General features: G+C 43.5%; 2 protein-coding genes across 5 annotated transcripts in view; both read right to left on the bottom strand.

Moving 5' to 3' along the window:
• Positions 1–23,378, bottom strand: part of IFT52 (intraflagellar transport 52) — a 56,332-nt gene that overhangs the window by 30,612 nt on the left and 2,342 nt on the right. Inside the window, exons 3-8 of one of the 4 annotated variants that reach the window (XM_074406556.1) lie at positions 22,901–23,025; positions 21,833–21,920; positions 13,698–13,827; positions 13,023–13,098; positions 9,997–10,068; positions 3,066–3,192 (exon numbers count right to left, since the gene is read on the bottom strand). In XM_074406556.1, coding sequence (XP_074262657.1) covers positions 3,066–3,192; positions 9,997–10,068; positions 13,023–13,098; positions 13,698–13,827; positions 21,833–21,920; positions 22,901–23,025 — 618 coding nt within the window. Of the gene's footprint in view, positions 1–3,065; positions 3,193–5,407; positions 5,520–9,850; positions 10,069–13,022; positions 13,099–13,697; positions 13,828–21,832; positions 21,921–22,900; positions 23,026–23,378 lie in introns of those variants that run through there. The other 3 variants (XM_039479708.2, XM_039479709.2, XM_074406557.1) reach the window with 3 other exon arrangements.
• Positions 22,944–23,378, bottom strand: part of SGK2 (serum/glucocorticoid regulated kinase 2) — a 34,913-nt gene continuing 34,478 nt past the window's right edge. Inside the window, exon 13 of the mRNA XM_074406559.1 lies at positions 22,944–23,025. The gene's annotated coding sequence lies outside the window, so the exon portion shown is untranslated. The remainder of the gene's footprint in view (positions 23,026–23,378) is intronic.

Genomic DNA, 23,378 nt, shown 5'->3' with positions numbered 1-23,378 from the left:
GTCAGATACTCAAATCTGAAAATGCATCTCATGTATCCTAGTCCCCAGACACTTACCAGAATCATGCTGGCAACTGTCTTACATACTGAAGAGTACCAATTCACATCTAGATTTTAAAGTTTAGAAATACCAACTATAATAACTACTACACTTTAACCTGCCTCTCATTTTAGGTACTTCTGTATTTTTCTATTTGACTTTAACAAAAACTAACATAAATTAATTCTACATTAGCTGGGTGTGGTAAGGCACAACTATAATCTAGCTACTTAGGAAGCTGGGGCAGGAGAATCACGTGAGCCCAGGAGTTCAAGGTTACAATGAGCTATGACTACACTACTGCACTATAGCCTGGGAGACAAAGCAAGACCCTGCCTCTAAAAATTAAAAAAAAAAAAAAAACAGCCGGGCTCGGTGGCTCAAGCCTGTAATCCCAGCACTTTGGGAGGCTGAGGCGGGTGGATCACAAGGTCGAGAGATCGAGACCATCTTGGTCAACATAGTGAAACCTCGTCTCTACTAAAAATACAAAAAACTAGCTGGGCGTGGTGGCGCGTGCCTGTAATCCCAGCTACTTAGGAGGCTGAGGCAGGAGAATTGCCTGAGCCCGGGAGGCAGAGGTTGCGGTGAGCCGAGATCGCGCCATTGCACTCCAGCCTGGGTAACGAGAGCGAAACTCCGTCTCAAAAAACAAAAAACAAAAAACAAAAAACAATTAAATTGTTGCATTTTCCCATTTTTATTTATCTTATAAATGAAGATCATAATTTTATTTATTTATTTATTTATTTATTTTTTTGAGACGGAGTTTCGCTCTTGTTACCCAGGCTGGAGTGCAATGGCGCGATCTCAGCTCACCGCAACCTCCGCCTCCCGGGTTCAGGCAATTCTCCTGCCTCAGCCTCCTGAGTAGCTGGGATCACAGGCACACGCCACCATGCCCAGCTAATTTTTTGTATTTTTAGTAGAGACGGGGTTTCACCTCATTGACCAGGATGGTCTCGATCTCTTGACCTTGTGATCCACCCGCCTCGGCCTCCCAGTGCTAGGATTACAGGCATGAGCCACTGCACCCGGCCTGCAATGTTACTTTTTTTTTTTTTTTCGAGACAGTATCTTGCTCCGTTGCCCAGGCTGGAGTGCAGTGGCATGAACTTGGCTCAGTACATCCTCTGCCTCCAGGGTTCAAGCCAATCTCTTGCCTCAGTCTCCCGAGTAACTGGGGTCACAGGCACATACCATCACACCGCGTTAATTTTTTGTGGTTTTAGTAGAGACAGGGTTTCACCATGTTGGCCAGGCTAGTCTTGAACCCCTAACCTCAAGTGATTCACCTGTCTTGACTTTCCAAAGTGCTCAGATTACAGGAGTGAGCCCCCACTCCCAGCCCAACAATGAGCATATATTAGTTTTGTAATGAGAAAAACAGTTCAATAGTAAGAATACAAAATGAAATTAGTTTTTCTAGCTACATAACATACAGGGAACAGGCAGTTATAATAACCCTAGGAAAAGAATTATACTAAGCCAGAGATGTAAGAGAGATAAGTATGTACTTTCTATACATTTTTTAAAAACTGGCAAAACAAACTCTGATTTGTACCACATTAAAAGCAAATGCTTTGTAGCCCACCACAAGCTAATTATTATTATTTTTTTAAGATGGAGTCTTGCTCTGTCTCCAGGCTGGAGTGTGTGCCATCTTGGCTCACTGCAACCTCTGCCTCCTGGGTCCACGAAATTCTCATGTCTCAGCCTCCCAAGTCGCTGGGATTACAGGCACATGCTACCACACCCAGCTAATTTTTGTAGTTTTAGTAGAGACAGTTTTCATCATGTTGGCCAGGATGGTCACTGTGTCCTGACCTCATGATCTGCCTGCCTCAGCCTCCAAAAGTGTTGTGATTATAGACATGAGCCACCGTGCCCAGCCAATTTTTGTTTTGTTTTGTTTTTGAGACCAAGTTTTGCTCTTGTTGCCCAGGCTGGAGTGCAATAGCATGATCTCAACTCACTGTAAACTCCACCTACCAGGCTCAAGTGATTCTCCTGCTTCAGCCTCCCAAGTAGCTGGGATTACAGGTATATGCCACCATCGCCGGCTAATTTTGTATTTTTAGTAGAGATGGGGGTTTCCCCATGTTGGTCAGGTTGGTCTTAAACTCCCTGCCTCAGGTGATCCACCCGCTTTGGCCTCCCAAAATGCTGGGATTACAGGTGTGAGCCACTACGCCCGGCCAATTTTTGTATTTTTAGTAGAGATTGGGTTTTATCATGTTGGCCAGGCTGGTCTCAGACTCCTGACCTCAAGTGATCTGCCCACCTTGGCCTCCCAAAGTGCTGGGATTACAGGCATGAGCAGCATGGTGGCAGGCGCCTGTAATCCCAGCTACTCAGGAGGCTGAGGGAGAACTGCTTGAACCTGGGAGGCGAAGTTGCAGTGAGCTGAGATTGTGCCATTGCACTCCAGCCTGGGTGACAGAACAAGACTCTGTCTCAAAAAAATAAAAAGGCAGTGGGATGTTGGGTCACTGCCTGAGACTAGCTGTGCCCACATTTCTATGGGATCTCTAGGAAAATAACTGGAAAAATCGTTTCCTGATATGTTTTCCTAGGATAAACTAAAATAACAGCAATATAATTCTGTGTTATTTTGTGTAATATGTTGACTCCATCTGTTCCTGAACGTATTCTCTTTACAGAGGGTGACAGGCCATAGTCACAGATAGGATTAAAAGTTATTTTAATCAATATGCTGCCATAGAATCAAAAAAAATTGAAAAAATAAAAAATAACTTTAAAAGTTATAATACAGGTAGCCTCGTGCTATAGTGAAAAAGCTTTGGGTTTAGAATAATAGCTAGGTTTAGGCCTTAACTTCATCAGTTGCTGGACAATCCATGGTTTCCCCATAAGCAAAATGTATAAAACTGAAATACTACTTTGCAGGACTGGCAGGAAGACCAATGAGAAAACATATAAAAGACTTCTGGAAACGGCAAGGTAGTTTTTATTATTTCAACAACAAAAACAACATCTACACTCATATCTAAGAAAGGCTGTACCTTTGAGTGATAGAAAGCCAGAATGGGTCTGTTAAGTGGGAAGCAAACAGAGCCTGTAGACAGAACAGCCACTGCTGGTTTCATGACACTCAATGTGGCACCAAAAGGATATACAAAGGTGAGAGCCCTGCAAGAAATTAAACACATTCAAATCTTAAAAACATGCATACAAAAATTCTAAAAATAATTTCAGCATTTCTTAAGTCTTTTTTGAAACAGTCTCATTCTGTCACCCAGGCTGCAGTGCAGTGGTGGGATCTTGGATCACTGTAACCACCTCCCAGGTTTAGTAACCACCTCCCAGGTTTAAGCGATTCTCCTGCCTCAGCCTCCCAAGTAGCTGGGACTACATGTGCCTGCTATTGCACACAGCTAATTTTTGTATTTTTAGTACAGCCAGGTTGGTCTTGAACTCCTGGCCTCAAGTGATCCGCCTGCCTCAGCCTCCCAAAGTGCTGGGATTACAGTCATGAGCCACCGCACTCAGCCAAGTATCACTCTGATTCATTATCAAACACAAAATTCTTTGTAAGCTTTGGTTTAACTTAAAAATTGGGACAACTCTAGCTACACATTTAATAAAGCATTTTAACAATTACGAAAGAAAATTAATAGGAAAGTACAAATGACTGTATCTGCGAGAACTAAAGTAGCCCCTAATGGAGCGGGGAGGAAGAGGATAGGGCCTCATCCAAGAACTGAACTCGAGCTATATTTGAGCTGTTCTGCGTAATATCTTAGTGGCAAATACATTCTTTTTCCTTAGGTTTGGCTGGTGCTATCTCTAAGAATTAACGTCTGTCAATGGAAGGGTATGTTACTAGTTGAATGTCACATGAACAGAGGCATAAATATACTCCACATTGGACATTTCTTTCTTTCTTTCTTTCTTTTTTTTTTGAGATGGAGTTTCGCTCTTGTTACCCAGGCTGGAGTGCAATGGCGCGATCTCGGCTCACCGCAACCTCCGCCTCCTGGGCTCAGGCAATTCTCCTGCCTCAGCCTCCTGAGTAGCTGGGATTACAGGCACGCGCCACCACACCCAGCTAGTTTTTTTTTTGTATTTTTAGTAGAGACGGGGTTTCACCATGTTGACCAGGATGGTCTCGATCTCTTGACCTCGTGATCCACCCGCCTCGGTCTCCCAAAGTGCTGGGATTACAGGCTTGAGCCACTGCGCCCGGCCTATTTTTTTTTTTTTTTTTAAGATGGGGTTTCACCATGATGGCCAGGCTGGTCTTGAACTCCTGACCCCAGTGATCCACCCACCTCGGCCTCCCAAAATGCTAGGATTACAGTCGTGAGCCACCGTGCCCAGCCTTTTGTTTGTTTTTTAAGACAGGGTCTCACTTTGTTGCCCAGGCTGGAATACAGTGACATGAACATGGCTCACTGTAGCCTCAATTTCCTGGGCTCAAGTGATTCTCTTGCCTTAGCCCCCTGAGTAGCTGGGATAACAGGTGCATGCCACCACACCCAACTAATTTTTGTATTTTTTGTAGAAATGGGGTTTCACTATGTTGCCAGGCTGGTCTCGAATTCCTGAGCTCAGGACATTTACCCACTTTGACTTCTCAACGTGCTGGAATTACAAGGGTAAACCACTGGGCCCAGCCTCCCTCTGGTGTTAATCTTCCCCATTCCTTCAGTAAAGTCTCATCTATCCTATGACTTTTGTTGTCATACCATGAAAGAGAAGTGGTACCTAGCCCAGATTATCCGTACTCCCACTCCCACCCTTACTCCAGCAGTATCCCAACAAGGTGTATTACAGCCCATGAGCTCCATGCCAGAAGCAGAAGAAAATGAGCAGTTGTCCATGGAGGAAGAAAAGGTAAGTGGGAGAAACAGTCATATGGAGGTCAACGCACATCTATTCCCGACACTTTCCCCAATTGCAATCAATGGAAGATGATTCTCAAGGCAGAGGGGAGCATGGACACTGGAGTAATAACATAAAAACCATCTGCTATTAGCCAGGTGCAGTGGCTCATGCCTGTAATCCCAGCACTTTGGAAGGCTGAGGTGGGCAGATCACCTGAGATCAGGAGTTCAAGACCAGCCTGATCACTATGGTGAAACCCCATCTTAAAAACACAAAAAACAAAAAACAAACAAAAAAAACTATCTGCTATTATTTAAATGCCTCTATTTCTTTTATTACTACTAATAAATAAATGAGACTAGGCAGGATGTGGTGGCTCACACCTGTAATTCCAGCACTTTGGGAGGCTGAGTCAGGTGGATCACCTGAGGTTAGGAGTTCGAGACCAGCCTGGCCAACATGGTCAACCCTGTCTCTACTCAAAATACAAAAATTAGCTGGGTGTGATGGTAGGTACCTGTAATCCCAGGTACTCGGGAGGCTAAGGCAGGAGAACTGCTTGAACCCAGAAGCGGGAGGTTGCTGTGAGCTGAGCTGGCGCAACTGCACTCCAGCGGGGGTGAAACTGTCTGAAAAGAAAAACAAAAAACAGAAATCAATGAGACTGACATTTTGATGAGGCCAAGTATAAACTTAAACACCCATCCCCAAAACAGAACTTTCCAAACCACATATGAATGAATAAGATTAGCTCAGTGAAAAGGTGGGAAAAGAGTTTTCCTAAAAGAGGGAATAGCTTGTGTAAAGTCCCTAAGATGAGTACAAGCTTCACTTATTTAAGGATTCAAACCAAGTCAGTGTGGCTACAACAGAGTGAGAGAAGGAAGAAGGGACCTAATAGGAAATGAGGATAAATGAGAATCTGAGACTCCAACAGGCCAAGATATTTCAAAGTCTACCAGGAAGCTGTGTTTCCTGGATTACCCAGGAAAGGAACAATTAAACATATTCCCTTCACCACAATTAATTACAAAGTCATAACGCAACAACAGGTAGGGTACCATGCTTTAAACTTTACAAAGCACTTTCACAAATATCACTTCACTGAGATTTTCCAACAATTTTGTAAGATTAACATTGTCCCCATTACACAGATAGGGAAACAGTTACTTTGCCTTGGGTTACCCTTGGAAAGTAAGAGAGGAAATCAGAATTTTTTAATAATTCCTTCTAACTCCAAGTCTACAGTTCTTTTACCTATACCAATTGGATAAGCTGACACAAAGTGAAATAATTAGATTCATTCTTGATGGTCAAAAATATTAACTCTGTGAATGATGTTGCTATACAATTTCCCCCTTTACGACTTTACTTTGGTTTCTACTAAGAAAGGTCTTCCCTACTCCAAGAATTTAAAATATTCACACGCGCGCACACACACACACACACACACAAAATTTTTTTTTGAGTCAGAGTCTCACTCTGTTGCCAAAGCTGGAGTGAGTGTAGTGGTGGAATCTTAGCTCATTGCAATCTCTGCTTCCCAGGTTCAAGCAATTCTCCTGCCCCAGCTGCCTGGGTAGCTAGGATTACAGGCATGTGCCACCACGTCCAGCTAAGGTTTGTATTTTTTAGTAAAGATGGGGTTTCACTTGTTGGTCAGGTTGGTCTTGAACTCTTAACCTCAGGTGATCTGTCCGCCTCAGTCTCCCAAAGTGCTGGGATTACAGGCGTGAGCCATAGTAACCAGCACTTCTCCAATCCATTCCATTTATTTCATTTCAATATTCCATTTCATTTCATCTTTTTTTTTTTTTTTTTTTGAGATGGAGTCTCACTCTGTTCCCAGGCTGGAGTGCAATGGCATGATCTTGTTCACTGCAACCTCCGCCTCCCAGGTTCAAATAATTCTCCTTCTTCAGCCTCCTGAATAGCTGAGACTACAGGCATGTACCACCACGCCCAGCTCATTTCTGTATTTTTAGTAGAGTTGGGGTTTCACCATGTTGGCCAGGATGGTCTCCATCCCTTGACCTCGTGATCCGCCTGCCTCGGCTTCCCAAAGCGCTGGGATTACAGGCATAAGCCACCACGCCTGGCTTCATTTCATAATTTCGTTTTATTTCTTCAAGACAGAGTCCTGCTCTGTTCTATAGGCTGGAGTGCAGTGGAGGGATCTTGGCTCACTGCAACCTCCACATCCCAGCAATTTTCCTGCCTCGGCCTCCCAAGTAGCTGGGATTACAGGCATGCACCACCATGCCCAGGATATTTTTGTATAAATTTTTTTTTTTTTTTTTTTGAGACGGAGTTTCGCTCTTGTTACCCAGGCTGGAGTGCAATGGCCCGATCTCGGCTCACCGCAACCTCCGCCTCCTGGGTTCAAGCAATTCTCCTGCCTCAGCCTCCTGAGTAGCTGGGATTACAGGCACGCACCACCATGCCCAGCTAATTTTTTGTATTTTTAGTAGAGACGGGGTTTCACCATGTTGACCAGGATGGTCTCGATCTCTTGACCTCGTGATCCACCCGCCTCAGCCTCCCAAAGTGCTGGGATTACAGGCTTGAGCCACCGCGCCCAGCCTACTATTTCTTTACTAGGACCAGATCTTATTGTCTTTTTATTTATTTATTTATTTTGAGACAGTCTTGCTCTGTCACCCAGGCTGGAGTATAGTGGCATGATCACGGCTCACTGCAACCTCGACCTCATGGGTTCAAGCAATCCTCTTGCCTCAGCCTCCAGAACAGCTGGGACTATGGGTGTGTGCCACATCTGGCTAATTTAAAAGTATTTTTTATAGAGACAGGGTCCCACTATGTTGCCCAGACTGGTCTTGAACGCTTGGTCTCAACCCATCCATCCATCTCAATCCCCCAAAGTGCTGGGATTATAGGTGTGAGCCACTGCACACAGCCAATCACATTATTTTATTTTTTAATTTCATTTTGTTTATTTATTTTTTGAGACAGGGTCTCATCTGTCACCCAGCTGGAGTGCAGCAGTGCAATCTCAGCTCACTGCCACCTCTTCTTCCCAGACTCAAGTAATTCTCCAGCCTCAGTCTCCTTTATGCTGGGAAAACAGGTGTGAGCCACCAACACCTGGCTAAATTTTTGTAATTTTTTTGTAGAGACAGGGTTTCACCATGTTGCCCAAGCTGGTCTCAAACTCCCGAGCTCAAGTGATCTGCCTGCCTCAGCCTCCCAAAGTATTGGGGTTACAGGCGTGAGCCACAGTACCTGGCCCACGTTATTTCATTACTAAAATTTTGAAATGTGCATGAAAATTGAATAAAAATTTCAATTTTTATTGGGTAAAATATCTCAAAGTACAGAGGTATTATAAATGAATGAGAAAAGATAAACCATCAATAGAAAAATGGCCAAAGAGGAGTAAACAGGAAATTCACAAAAGAAATACAATCAGCCAACAGACTCTAAAGGCCATACCACAAACTACTAATAATAAAAAATGCAAATTAAAAGAAACAGATACCATTTTTACTAGAATCCCCATGCTGGCAAGAGAGGAAAATGGGATGTGCTCATAGGGACTGTAAGTGCTACCACCTACCTGACAGCCATCTGTCAGTGCATTATATTTGGTAACCCATCAGTTGGAAGACTGCTGACCCAGAAATTTCAATGCTGAGAAGTTTACCCTAAAAAATACTGCCACAAGTGCATGAAACTGTACATACAAAGATGTTCACTTATCCTAGCACTTTGGGAGGCTGAGGCAGGCGGATCACCTGAGGTAAAGAGTTCAAGACCAGCCTGACCAACATGGTGAAACTCTGTCTCTACTAAAAATACCAAAATTAGCCAGGCATGGTGGCAGGTGCCTATAAGTCCAGCTACACAGGAGGTTGAGGCAGGAAAATGGCTTGAACTCAGGAAGCAGAGGCTGCAGTGAGCTGAGATTGCGCCACTGCACTCCAGTCTGGGTGACAGAGCAAGAAAGACGCTGTCTCAAAAAAAAAAAGCACAAGTGAACTTTTTTTTTTTTTTTTTTTTTTTGAGATGGAGTTTCACTCTTGTTCCCCAGGCTGGAGTGCAATGATGTAATCTCTGCTCACTGCAAGCTCCGCCTTCCAGGTTCAAGTGATTCTCCTGCCTCAGCCTCCCAAGTAGCTGGGATCAGAGGCATGTGCCACCATGCCTGGCTAATTTTGTATTTTTAGAAGAGACAGGGTTTCTCCATGTCACTCAGGCTGGTCTTGAACTCCCAATCTCAGGTGAACTGCCTGCCTTGGCCTTCCAAAATGCTGGATTACAGGTAAGCCACCATGCCTGGCCTATGCTTTATTATACATAATAACAAATATAATTTTTTTTTTGAGACAAAATCTCGCTCTGTTCCTGGTACAATGGCAGCTCACTGCAACCTCCACCTCCTGGGTTCAGTCAATTCTCTTGTCTCAGCCTCCTGAGGAGCTGGGACTACAGGCATATGCCATCATACCTGGCTAATTTTCGTATTTTTAGTAGAGATGGGGTTTCCCCATGTTGGTTATGCTGGTCTCAAACTCCTGACCTCAGGCGATCCACCTGCCTTGGCCTCCCAAAGTGCTGGGATTACAGGCATGAGCCACTGCACCCAGCCTAAATACTATGTTATTATTTCTGTGACAGAGTCTCACTCTGTCACCCAGCCTGGAGTGCAGTGGTACAATCTTGCTCACTGCAACCTTCACCTCCTGAATTCAAGCAACTCTTCTGCCTCAGCCTCAAGGGTAGCTGAGACTACAGGCATGCGTCACCATGCCCGGCTCATTTTTGTTATTTTTAGTAGAGACGGGGTTTCACCATGGTGGTCAGGGTGGTCTCCAACTCCTGACCTTGTGATCCGCCCACCTCGGCCTTCCAAAGTGCTGGGATTACAGGCATGAGCCACCAAACTCGGCCTGAATACTATATTATTAAGACTACCTTCGGGGGAGGAACATGGACTTACAGTGCTGAGCTTCTACTTTTTTCCTCTTGAACTGTTCAAATTCTGATTATTTTTTTTAACCAGAACCAAAAACTCTTTTCATTTAGAAAAAGCAGACTCTTCAAAATGATACGTCCTCCTCATGTGGCATCAGAAAACACACTCACTGGGCATTGTTTCCACTGCTTTCCTCATCAATGATTCCAGGCACAGTCTTTCCTGCAGCTCGGCTAATTTCCCTTGAAGAAGAAAAATTAAAATCTAGTAAACAAAAAAAAAAATTTGAGAATTTCACACTGCATTCATTAATATAGTAAGTATGAATTGGATGCAAGGATTTTGGAGACTTCAAGACACAATTTTAAAAAACAAAAGTAGACCCACATTATCTTTTGAAATCTTGCAAAAGTTAACATTAAAGTGTCAGAATCAGTTGTCCTCTCTTGTGACTTTTGAGGAAGGGGTTCATATTCTAGGTCCACATTTCAGTAGAATTCCTAGCATAAAGGAAGTTCAAGTGTGGAATGAATAATTTTAAACATAGGAAAGCTCCAGAAGGCATCTGATGCTACCCGCTTCATGCATTCATTTCTGACTTCCTAAGAACCCCTGATTTATGTTTTAGGATCCAGATAAGAGAAAGGTGACTCCATCACAGGCTGTGGGGATAGATGACCTAGGTATGCCATCAGGCCACTTTGGGATATACACTGTAGCTTAGGCCAGCTTAAACAGAGCAAATCTCAGGACTACTCTTTTTTTTTTTTTTTAGACAGAGTTTGCTCTTGTTGCCCAGGCTGGAGTGCAATGGCATGATCTTGGCTCACCACAACCTGCGCCTCCAGGGTTCAAGTGATTCTCCTGCCTCAGTCTCCCAAGTAGCTGGGATTTCAGATAGGTGCCACCATGCCCTGCTAATTTTGCATTTTTTAGTAGAGACAGGGTTCCCCCATGTTGGTCACGCTGGTATCAAGCTCCAGACCTCAGGTTATCCATCCGCCTCGGCCTCCCAAAGTGCTGGGATTACAGGCATGAGCCATGGCACCTGGCCTTTTTTTTTTTTTTTTTCTTTTGAGACGGAGTTTTGCTCTTGTTACCCAGGCTGGAGTGCAATGGCGCGATCTCGGCTCACCACAACCTCCGCCTCCTGGGTTCAGGCAATTCTCCTGCCTCAGCCTCTTGAGTAGCTCGGATTACAGGCATGTGCCACCATGCCCAGCTAATTTTTTGTATTTTTAGTAGAGACGGGGTTTCACCATATTGACCAGGATGGTCTCGATCTCTTGACCTCGTGATCCACCCGCCTCGGCCTCCCAAAGTGCTGGGATTACAGGCTTGAGTCACCGCGCCCGGCTGGCACCTGGCCTTTTAAAATTTTTATTTAGTTATTTTTATTTATTTATTTATTTATTTATTTATTTGAGACAGGGTCTCACTCTGTTGCTCAGGCTGGAGTGTAGTGGCATGATCTTAGCTCACCGTAACTTCCACATCACTTGGGTTCAAGTGATTCTCCCACCTCAGCCTCCAGAGGAGACGGGACTACAGTCTCATGCCACCACACCTGGTTAATTTTTGTATTTTCAGTAGAGATGGGGTTCGCCATGTTGGCCAGGCTGGTCTCAAACTCCTGACATCATGTGACCTGCCTGCCTAGGCCTCCCAAAGTGCTGGGATTACAGGTGTGAGCCGCCACACCCAACCAGGACTACTCTTCCTGGGAATGCTGGGACCAAGGCATACTCTCTTGTTTTAGATGGTATGGCATGCAGATATAAATATGGGAACTGTTAAAACTATTCAGCTCACACATACAGGAGAGCAGAGCCAAGAGAAATGCAGAGAAACAGAACTAATCCCTGATGAGAGGAATCTTTCAGTTAATCTATATCCAACGCCTGCACTATTTCTGGGCTTTCTGATTACATGAATTTACTGTTTAATCTCTTTATCAAAAAACTATTTATTGTTTAGTCTCTTTATTGTTTAACCCCATTTGAATAGGGTTTTCTATCACTTGCAACTAGAAGTACCCTAAATGACAAAAAGGTAAATGTGGGTGAGGCATTATGGCTAAGCCTGTAATCCTAGCACTTTGGGAGGCCAAGGTGGGAGGATCACTTCAGGCCAGGAGTTCAAGACCAGCCTGGGCAACATGGTGAGGCCCCATTTCTACAAACATTTAAAAAAATTAGCCAGGTGTGGTGGCGTGAGACATGTAGTGCATGCCTGTAGCCCCAGCTACTTGGGAGACTAAGGTGGGAGGATCACTTAAGCCTAGGAGGTCAAGGCTGCAGTGAGCTGTGTTCCCACCATTGTATTCCAGCCTAAGCAACACAGCAAGGCTCTGTCTCAAAAACAAAATAAAAAATAAGGTGTATGTGAAGTAAGTTTCAAAAGATGGAGAAATGTAATTTGATAAATGAGAAGTAGTAATACAGTAAAATAAATTATAACAACATAAAAGGCAAGAAAGAAGAACAAATAGTGAAAAGAACTGTGTGAAAAGAGATGAGGGAAGATTCATGTGAAAGAAATGAATTATGTGTGAAGATATTTCTTCTTTCTTTCTTTTTTTTTTTTTTTTTTTTTTTTTGAGACGGAGTTTCGCTCTTGTTACCCAGGCTGGAGTGCAATGGCGCGATTTCGGCTCACTGCAACCTCCGCCTCCCGGGCTCAGGCAATTCTCCTGCCTCAGCCTCCTAAGTAGCTGGGATTACAGGCACGCGCCACCACGCCCAGCTAGTTTTTTGTATTTTTAGTAGAGACGGGGTTTCACCATGTTGACCAGGATGGCCTCGATCTCTCGACCTCGTGATCCACCCGCCTCGGCCTCCCAAAGTGCTGGGATTACAGGCTTGAGCCACCGCGCCCGGCCTCTTTTTTTTTTTTTTTGAGATGAAGTCTTGCTCTGTCACCCAGACTGGAGTGCAATGCTGCAATCTTGGCTCACTGCAGCCTCCACTCGATTCTCTTGCCTCAGCCTCCTGAGTAGCTGGGAGTACAGGTGTATGCCACCACACCCAGCTGAGTTTTTGTATTTTTAGTAGAGACAAGGTTTCACCATGCTGGCCAAGCTTGTTTCGAACTCCTGACCTCAAATGATCCACATGCCTTGGCCTTCCAAAGTGCTGGGATTACAGGCATGAGCCACTGTGCCTCGCCAAGGTATTTCTGCTTTCAACATGCTTACCTGTTCAAGACTCCACTGGAAACTAGAGCTTCTTTAGGATGGAAATATTTATGATATACAGTTCTAACCACAGCATCTACGAGGGAAAAAGAGAAGGAAGCATATTTTAGGTTAGAAATAAGTTTGATATTATAGACTCATACCAATTGTGACCTGAAAGGCACCCTGGAACTCAGTTCCAATTCACCTCACTTTATAAATGGAAGCAGCCCAAGTCCAGGAGGCTCAGAATGCAGATGAGAATGGAACATTAAAACATGCACACTCAGGCAGGGCGCGGTGGCTCACGCCTGTAATCCCAGCACTTTGGGAAGCCAAGGCGGGTGGATCACGAGGTCAAGAGATTGAGACCATCCTGGTCAACATGGTGAAACCCCGTCTCTACTAAAAATACAAAAAATTAGCTGGGCATGGTGGCACATGTCTGTAATCCTGGCTACTCAGGAGGCTGAGGCAGGAGAATTGCCTGAAGCCAGGAGGCGGAGGTTGCGGTGAGCCGAGATCATGCCATTGAACTCCAGCCTGGGTAACAAGAGCGAAACTCCGTCTCAAAAAAAAAAAACATGCACACTCAGCCCAGGGCTTTTTCCATTATGCCACTGGACCTAGAGGGCTATGATATCAGATAATAAATAGAAAATTACTGTGTCTACTGAAAATAATAATAATAGTTACCATTATTAACCATGATTCCATATTCTTCTAGTAAAAAGTTAATATTGGTGTCAAATCTGGATTCTCCACCTTCTCCTAGCATCACGAGGATATCTCCACCGCTGTCAAGGTATTTCTTCAGGATTTCAAACTACACAAAGGAAAAAAGCAATCCATGAATATACTCAAAAGACTTTTGCCCAAAATACTATGAATAAGACCTTAACTAGATGAAAAATTAATACTTCAAATCTATAAGGCATTTACATATAAACACATAAAAGAGAAAATGTACCTTTTTTTTTTTTTTTTTTGGAGACAGAGTCTAGCTCTGTCACCCAAGCTTGGGTGATCTTGGCTCACTGTAACCTCCGCCTCTCAGGTTCAAGCGATTCTCCTGCCTCAGCTTCCCAAGTAGCTGAGACTACAGATGCATGCCATCACACCCAGTTACTTTTTGTATTTTTTTTTTTTTTTTTTGAGACAGAGTTTCGCTCTCGTTACCCAGGCTGGAGTGCAATGGCGCGATCTTGGCTCACCACAACCTCCGCCTCCTGGGTTCAGGCAATTCTCCTGCCTCAGCCTCCTGAGTAGCTGGGATTACAGGCACGTGCCACCATGCCCAGCTAATTTTTTTTGTATTTTTAGTAGAGACGGGGTTTCACTGTTGACCAGGATGGTCTCAATCTCTTCACCTCGTGATCCACCGCCTCGGCCTCCCAAAGTGCTGGGATTACAGGCTTGAGCCACCACGCCCGGCCCATTTTTTGTATTTTAAGTAGAGACAGGGTTTTACCACCTTGGCCAGGATAGTCTCGATCTCTTGACCTCGTGATCCACCTGCCTCAGCCTCCCAAAGTGCTGAGATTACAGGCATAAGCCACTGTGCCCAGCCAAAATGTGCTCTCTATGTATGATCTCCAAGCTTGTCTCTGAGCATAAAGCTCCAAAATTCTCAAACTAAATGAACAGTTTTAAAGCTATCTAGACAGCAAACCAAAAGTGAAAAACTTTATTAAAGGAAGCTCAGTTTTCCATTTGGCAGCACCCCTGGTCTCCACTCTACCAGATGCCAGCTGAACCTACTTTCCCCTGGCAACCAAAAATGTCTTTTGAGATTGCCATATGTTCCCTCAGGAGAAAAAGAAACAGAATCACCCCTGGTTAAGAACCACTGATTTAGACAATGCCTTCGCTTGACTGCCCACAGATATCAGGATGAAGGCATTTCATACAACACCTCGGAGGAATTCTGTTCAAGATCAGTGATCAAGCCATCAAGAGAAATGCATGTTTTCTGCTTATCTCCTGGAAGCTCTCTCGTTTTCACAGAGCTGGGGATGGGAGAAAAATCTAGGGTTGATATTGCTGGTCTAGCCTGAGAAAATCTGGGGTGGGTGGTCAAGACAGTTTCTCAACTTTTTTCATCAAGTACTCCAGCAGAAAAAAATATGAACATGTGTATAAATACATCCAATATATATGTATCTCTATATAAAATATGTACCTTATAATTTAAAACAACTCCCAAAAAGGAATGTTTTAAAGGTAACAAAAAAATGAATAGGGTCAGGTGCAGTGGCTCATGCCTGTAATCCCAGCACTTTGGGAGGCCAAGGAGAATGGATCACAAGGTCAACAGATCAAGACCATCCTGGCCAACACAGTGAAACCCCATGTCTGCTTTAAAAAAAATACAAAAATTAGCTGGGCTTAGTGGTGCACACCTGTAGTCCCAGCTACTTGGGAGGCTGAGGCAGGAAAATCGCTTGAACCCGGGAGGTGGAGGTTGCAGTGAGCGAAGATCACACCACTGCACTCCAACCTGGGCCACAAGAGCAAAACTCTGTCTCAAAACAAAAACATATATATGAATAATAAACGTAATTTCTTTTGGTACCCCATTGATTCATCACATGCATCCTACTTTGGAAACTACTGCCCATACTAGCTTTGCCACAGCATAGCCCTCTTGCTCTTGCATGTGCCCTAAATATTCCTCTCCTCTTGCCTTCCCCACATTGTAGAAAACAAATGAATCTTCCGAGGCCAAGGTGGGCAGATCACCTGAGGTTAGGAATTTGAGACCAGCCTGGCCAACATGGTGAAACCTCGTCTCTACTAAAAATACAAAAATTAGCCAGGCGTGATGGTGCATGTCTGTAGTCTGAGCTACTCGGGAGACTGAGGCAGGAGAATTGCCTGAACCCAGGAGGCAGAGGTTGCAGTGAGCCGAGATAGCACCACTGCATACCAGCCTGGGTGACAGAGCAAGATTCCATCTCAAAAACAAAGCAAAACAAAACAAACAAAACAAAACAAAAATGAATCAATTATTTCAAAATCAAAATTAAGGCGGGGTGCAGTGGCTCACTCCTGTAATCCCAACACTTTGGGAGGCTGAAGTGGGTGGATCACTTGAGGTCAGGAGCTAAAGACCAGCCTGGCCAACAAGGTGAAACCTCATCTCTACTAAAAATAGAAAAAATAGCTGGGTGTGGTGGAAGATGCCTGTAATCCCAGCTACTCGGGAGGCTGAGGCAGAAGAATCAGTTGAACCTGGGAGGTGGAGGTTGCAGTGAGCCGAGACTGTGCCAATGTACTCCAGCCTGGGTGACAGAGCAAGACTATGTCTCAAAAAAAAAAAAAAATTAAAAAAAAAAAAAAATCAGCTCAAAGCCCATTTCCTCTGGGCACTTTAATCCAATGCCTCTTTTCTGTGCTTCTGTAGAAATGTGGAACTCAGAACATTGATCATTATTGATAAATGGTCCATTTGTTTGATTTCCCCTAGAATATCAGTTCCGTGAGAGGAGAGACCATGTGCTATTTGACTTTGATCCCCAGCATTAGTCCTAGGACTTGGCACATAACTAGGTACATAACAGATCCTTAATAAATATTATTTTTTGGAACAACAGAAAAACAAATGAAATATAACTGCACGGATCCTGGACCCTGAACAACAGGCTGAATCTCTCCCTAAATCCCACCTTCCTTTTGATTTCCTCTCAAAATCCTCTTCCCAGACAGACCTAAATATATGCTATGTTCTATGACTGCTAATAGAAAGCCAGGTCTAGTTTGCAACATCTATTCTCAGAACATAGTTTTTGCTTGGGAAATTCTACTGGGACTTGGTATTTATGATTATGTGGTTCTGGGATTTGTCCTTGTTGTCTAAATGCAATGAATATACAGCAGGTATTGATATCTACTGTGTCCTATTGGCCATCAAGCATTTTAAGAAAAAGACACATGAAGGATGTAGTGTGCAGTAACAGAGTTGGGCAAAGGTTGAAGGGGCTTCCACAAATTATGACCCAGGTTCCACCTATGCATGTAAGTGAGACCCATCTAACAAAAGAACAGATATTTGGTATAAATTGGAGGTTTCTTACTTCTTGATGGCAAAAACAAGAAGAAAGATTAAATTTGTAGACTTAAATTTTAGAAATTGGCTTTGAATGCATTCACACTGTTAAGTTTTACAATGTGGCAGCAAATGTGAGATATTTCATGTAATTGATACTGGATGGTCCAGGCCAGTGGCTCTCAGTGGCGGCATTTAAACCATCTAGCATGTATTTTGGACTACCATAATATTAATATGGTAAAATATTAATGCCATAATATTAATGCTTAAGGACATTTTAGTGGGTAAAGGGCAGGGAAGTTAAGGCCTGCAATGTTCAGACCAGTCCAACATAGTAAAGAACTGTTCCACAACATTTGAGTATCTTCTCAGTCACGTACGTTTAAAAAAGAAAAGCAAACAAACAAAAGAAACTTAGCCTAGAATCTAACTAAATTTATTTATTTATTTTTTTGAGATGAAGTCTCGCTCTGTCACCCAGGTTGCAGTGGCTCATTCTCAGCTCACTGAAACCTTCACTTCAAGCGATTCAAGTGACTCTCTTGCCTCAGACTCCTGAGTAGCTGTGACTACAGGCGCCTGCCACCACCTCTGGCTTATTTTCATATTTTTAGTAAAGACAGAGTTTCACCATGTTGGCCAGGCTGGTCTCAAACTCCTGACCTCAGGTGATCTATCTGCCTTGGACTCCCAAACTGCTGGGATTACAGGCGTGAGCTACCACACTCAGCCTAAATTATATATAAATTTTATAAAGTATTTTTTGCATGATTTAACATACTGAATTTGCAGATACCCAACTACCATGTAAATTGAAAAAAGAATTATACTCTTTTTATTGATAGAACTTTACCAAGAGTTAGTATTTTGGAAAAATCACATCACTGACAGCAACATGGCTCATGATTTGAATTGCCAATTCATGACTTCCACCAGTCTGCATCTGTATCTAACCCATTCATGGGAGTTCTATATATTTATTAAACATTTATTTCAAAATGCCAAACATAAAGAAGAGTTCTAATGCATGTATGCCCAAGTATTAACAAACTTAAATACATATATTCTTCTAGTGTATATATGCCTAAACATTACGGTTTAAAATACATATATTCCTTTATAAATCATCCTTTAATTTCTGAATATTAAAGTTAGGATGTTATATTGCCTTTTTAAAAAATGGTGGTGGGTTAGATGATCTTAGCATTTCAATTCAGGGTAATAAAGGTGGCATTTGTAATACAGGTGGACACTGGTCTGTCAGGGTTGGAAAATACTCATCTCAGCTATGTGGTTACATGGTGGTAACTGAACACCACCACAAAGCTAGTGTGATGAATTAATGTAGTTGAGGTGGAAATAGGGGAAGATTTTTCAGCCTAGTTTCTAGCCTGATACTAGCACCTACTATCAGACATATGTCTGTCCTGTCACAGAAGCTTCTGGAAGCCAACATGAAAAAGGCACCTAGCCGTGTGTGGTGGCGCATGTCTGTAGTCCCAGCTACTCAGGAGGCTGAGGCAGGAGAATCACTTGCACCCGGGAGGCAGAGGTTGCAGTGAGCTGAGATCACGCCACTGTACTTCAGCCTGGGCAACAAGAGCAAAACTCCATCTCAAAAAAAAGAAAAAGGCATCACACAGCTTTCCAGGGGTAACAGTCTAGGAGGCCAGCAGCGATGACAAGAGCAGTGATTTCACAAGGATGAGCCCAATGGAAGAACAGAAACACAAGGGAATGCTGGTTCCTAGAAAAAAAGCCAAAGGCTTTTCTTCCCACCCCACTGCAACTCTAAAGAGAAGGCATGGGATCAGGGACTGGTCTGGTCTGTAATTTATTAGGCTAAATTACATCACATTTGCCTCTTGAAGGACTCGCATCTCTTGGATGTAACAGCCTTCCGTCCCTGGAAGCCCAAACTAAGGCTTGGGCTGGCACCCATCTCCACTTGGGAAAAGGCCCAGGCCCCAGGTTCTGACCTTCTCTCCGGATGCCCCTGCATTTCTGAGGCTGGTTGGTCCCTGGCAAACATCAGGTCAACTCTCTCTTTGGCTTCACCAGGTAGATGGGGAGATGGAGCCAAAGCCCAACAAGTAATAAATTGTTGCTCTGCAGGCCACTGCCATCTGTGTGTACATCTCCCTCAGGGTCTCAGCGGGTAGGAGTCGCTGGTCACTTCCACATTCCCAAGAGCAATTCCTACTAATTCTGTCAATTAACCTGATCAATCATCTCTCTCTCCAGGCCATTCCCAGAGGAGGTCACCTTGCAATCAAATTGAGAAACAAAGGACACTAGAAATGCTCTGCAGTGGACCTCTTCCCCATGACACCACCCAGAGTAACAGCAGGAGACCTTGGCCTGCCTCAATCTAAGGACCACATTGCCCTTGCCCTGCCTCAAACTCCCTACTCCCCATATTCTCTCTGAGCACAAAGGTACTTCTCATGTCTCTGTAAAATGGCTCTATGTTCTGGGTTTTTTGTTTTATTGACTGTGAAAAATTACACACAATCTTTCCTAATTTTACCATCTTAACCATTCTGAAGTATTTAGTTCAGCAGTATTTTTTTTTTTTTGGAGACAGGTTCTCACTCTGTTGCCCAGGCTGCAGTGCAGTGGCATGATCTCAGCTCGCTTGAATGCAGTGGTGCGATCTCAGCTTACTGCAACCTCTCCCTCTTGGGTTCAAGCAATTCTCCTACCTCAACCACCCAAGTACCTGGGAGTACAGGCATGCGCCACTGTGCCCAGCTAATTTTTGTATTTTTAGTATAGAGAGGGTTTCACCATGTTGGCCAGGCTGGTCTTGAACTCCTGGCCTCAAGTGATCCACCCGCCTCCACCTCCCAAAGTGCTGGGATTACAGGTGTGAGCCACCACGCCTGGCCTAGTTCAGCAATATTAAATATACTCACACTGTTGGGCAACCAATCTCCAGAACTCTTTTCTTCTTGCAAAACTTGACACTCTGTACATATTAAACAGCAATTCTCCATTCCCCGATTCCCCCAGGCCCTGGCAACCACCACCATTCTATTTTCTGTCTCCACGAATTCGACTACTCTACATACCTCATGCTTGCATAAGTGACACCACACAGTATTTGTCGTTTTTGTCTGCCTTATTTTCATTTGGCATAATGTCCTCAAGGTTCATCCATGTTGTAGTATGTATCAGAATTACCTTTCTATTTAAGACTAAATAATATTCCATTGTATGTATGTACCGTATCTTCTCTATTCATCTGTTGATGGACACTTGGGCTATTTCCACCTTTTAGCTAATGTGAGGAGTGCTGCTAAGAAAGAAGATGGGTGTACAACTATCTGTTTGAGATCCTATTTTCCATTCTTTTTGTTTTGTTTTTTTGAGACGGAGTTTGACTCTTGTTACCCAGGCTGGAGTGCAATGGCGCGATCTCGGCTCACCGCAACCTCCGCCTCCTGGGTTCAGGCAATTCTCCTGCCTCAGCCTCCTGAGTAGCTGGGATTACAGGCATGTGCCACCATGCCCAGCTAATGTTTTGTATTTTTAGTAGAGACGGGGTTTCACCATGTTGACCAGGATGGTCTCAATCTCTTGACCTTGTGATCCACCCGCCTTGGCTTCCCAAAGTGCTGGGATTACAGGCTTGAGCCACCACGCCCGGCCCCTATTTTCCATTCTTTTGGGCATGTATACAGAAGTGGAACTGCTAGAGCATATGGTAGGTTTTTTTTTTTTTTTTGAGACGGAGTTTCGCTCTTGTTACCCAGGCTGGAGTGCAATGGCGCGACCTCGGCTCATCGCAACCTCCGCCTCCTGGGTTCAGGCAATTCTCCTGCCTCAGCCTCCTGAGTAGCTGGGATTACAGGCACGCACCACCATGCCCAGCTATTTTTTTGGTATTTTTAGTAGAGACGGGGTTTCACCATGTTGACCAAGATGGTCTCGATCTCTTGACCTTGTGATCCACCCGCCTCGGCCTCCCAAAGTGCTGGGATTACAGGCTTGAGCCACCGCGCCCGGCCGGGTTTTTTTTTTTTTTTTGAGACAGAGTTTAGCTCTGTCATCCAGACTGGAGTGCAGTGGCCCAATTTATGCTCACTGCAAACTCTGCTTCCCAAGTTCAAGCAAATCTCCTGCCTCAGCCTCCCGAGTAGCTGGGATTACAGGCACACACCACTACACCTGGCTAATTTTTGTATTTTTAGTAGAGACGGGGTTTTGCCGTGTTGGCCAGGCTGGTGGTCTCAAACTCCTGACTTCAAGTGATCCACCCTTCTCAGTCTCCCGAAGTGCCGGGATTACAGGCATGAGCCACTGCACCCAGCCATCATGTGACAATTTTAGGTTTAAGTTTTGAGGAACTGCCATACTATTTTTCATGGTGACTGTACATTTTATACACCTACCATCAGTGTGGAGGGGTTCCAATAACTTCCTATTCTTACAAATACTGTCATTTGTATTCTGGGCCTTACATTTATCATTCTTTATCCATTCCATGACTTAGAATAGTAAACATCTTTATTTTAAATGGAATTTTCCTATTTTCAAAGTAAAAATATAGCAAAAAAGTGCTGCTAATATTTAATTAACCTACACTATGCATCTGGCCTATACAATGTGTTTTACATGGAATATCTCAGTTAATCATCACAACTTCATGATGTAAAGAGAGATCAAGTAACTACCTAAGGCCACACATAAGTGAAGGGGGATTCAAATCCAGGATTTCGGAGCCCAGGCTCCTAATCATTTTACTATTATTTCTTCTATAATGGCTATTTCTTACCTCAGTTGCAGTAAATTTTTCCCTTGGCCCAGCTGTAATCCACAGTTTCACTCCAATTAACTTCTCTGATGTGATTTCATCTTTTAAGCTAGAAATACAATTTTAAAAGCAAATATTAGGTCCATAATCTAAACCAATTTATGTATTATTTTAGTCTCTCAACTATTTTGAAATAGAGGCCACAGAGGCTCAGTCATGAAGGGACTTAGAGGTAACTGGTCCATTCTCTCTTAAAATGAGAATCCCCTCTAGAGGCCTGCCCCAGAGTCATTTAGCTTCTGTTCAAATACTTCCAGTAAGTCAAGGCATTCAAATCAAGCCACGCTAAAGCAAAAGAAGTCCTCAACTACTTATTTAATAAGTCCTACCATTAGCTTGTATGATTACACATCCTCCCCTATCAAGAAGAAACATACACATAAGCACATATGAAGTCAAAGTTATAACATTTAATTATCATGTTTCCTTTCCCTAGTATTGACCTGAGTCAAAAATATGAAGAAAACCTCTAACATCTTAAAAAGCTGTATGTGTATAATTAGAGTAATCTTTTGGTTTGTGATTTAGAAAATAATAATATCCTGCTTTAATAATATGCTAATTGCTTATTTCAAAAGAAATTTTTTTTTTTTTTTGACAGAGTCTCCCTCTGTTGCCCAGACTGGAGTGCACATGATCTCAGCTCACTGCAGCCTTCACTTCCTAGGTTCAAGTGTTCCTCATGCCTCAGCCTCCTGAGTAGCTGGGAATTGTAGGCATGCACCATCACACCTGGTTAATTTTTGTATTTTCAGTAGAGATGAGGTTTTGCCATATTGGCCAGGCTGGTTTCGAACTCTTAACCTCAGGTGATCTGCCTGCCTCAGACTCCCAAAGTGCTGGGATTACAGGTATGAGCCACTGTGCCTTGACCAAGAGATGCTTTAATAAGAATCTATTTCTGAATAATCTTAAATTGAGCTTCTCCCACCTAAACAATCTATGTTACATAAGAAAACAAAGACTTCTCAGCTTTATCAGCAGGGCAATATCACTTAGAAGGGAAAACAATTATACATGGTGAGTCACCTCTGAATCTTCCAATTACTCCGAAGTTTTTTCTGCATGGATTTATAGCCATTGTTGGTGGTAAATATCTCCTTTTTGTAGGCATTGAAAAGAATGGTGCTCCGCAAGTCTTTCTCCATGGTTACCTTTATGGAAGAAAGATGGAATCAGAAAATGAATAAACAATATTCCAAAGACCCTAAAAGTAATAAATCGTTGCCTTCTCCTTCTAATTTATCAAGAAAGCATATACAGCTGAAACTTATCTATGAAACTCCTATAGTTCTCAAAGGTTGAGAGTGAAATGCAAAAGCATAGCACAGAAACCTAAGACCAAACCAAACTCAGACCTCCCCCACTGGGTTTTGTTTTCCGCCTCTTACCCAGGCCCTCCCAACAACCTAAACCTACGGCCCTGCCGTGCCATCTCCCTGCTCTTTTGACCCAAGACCATGTTTCCAACCTGATTCATCACTGCTAACTATTATTAAGTATGGGG

Source organism: Saimiri boliviensis, chromosome 9 (assembly GCF_048565385.1).
Source record: "Saimiri boliviensis isolate mSaiBol1 chromosome 9, mSaiBol1.pri, whole genome shotgun sequence".
NCBI classification, from domain to species: domain Eukaryota; kingdom Metazoa; phylum Chordata; class Mammalia; order Primates; family Cebidae; genus Saimiri; species Saimiri boliviensis.
Note: the sequence above shows the minus strand (reverse complement) of the source record. Positions and strands in the feature narration are given on the sequence as shown.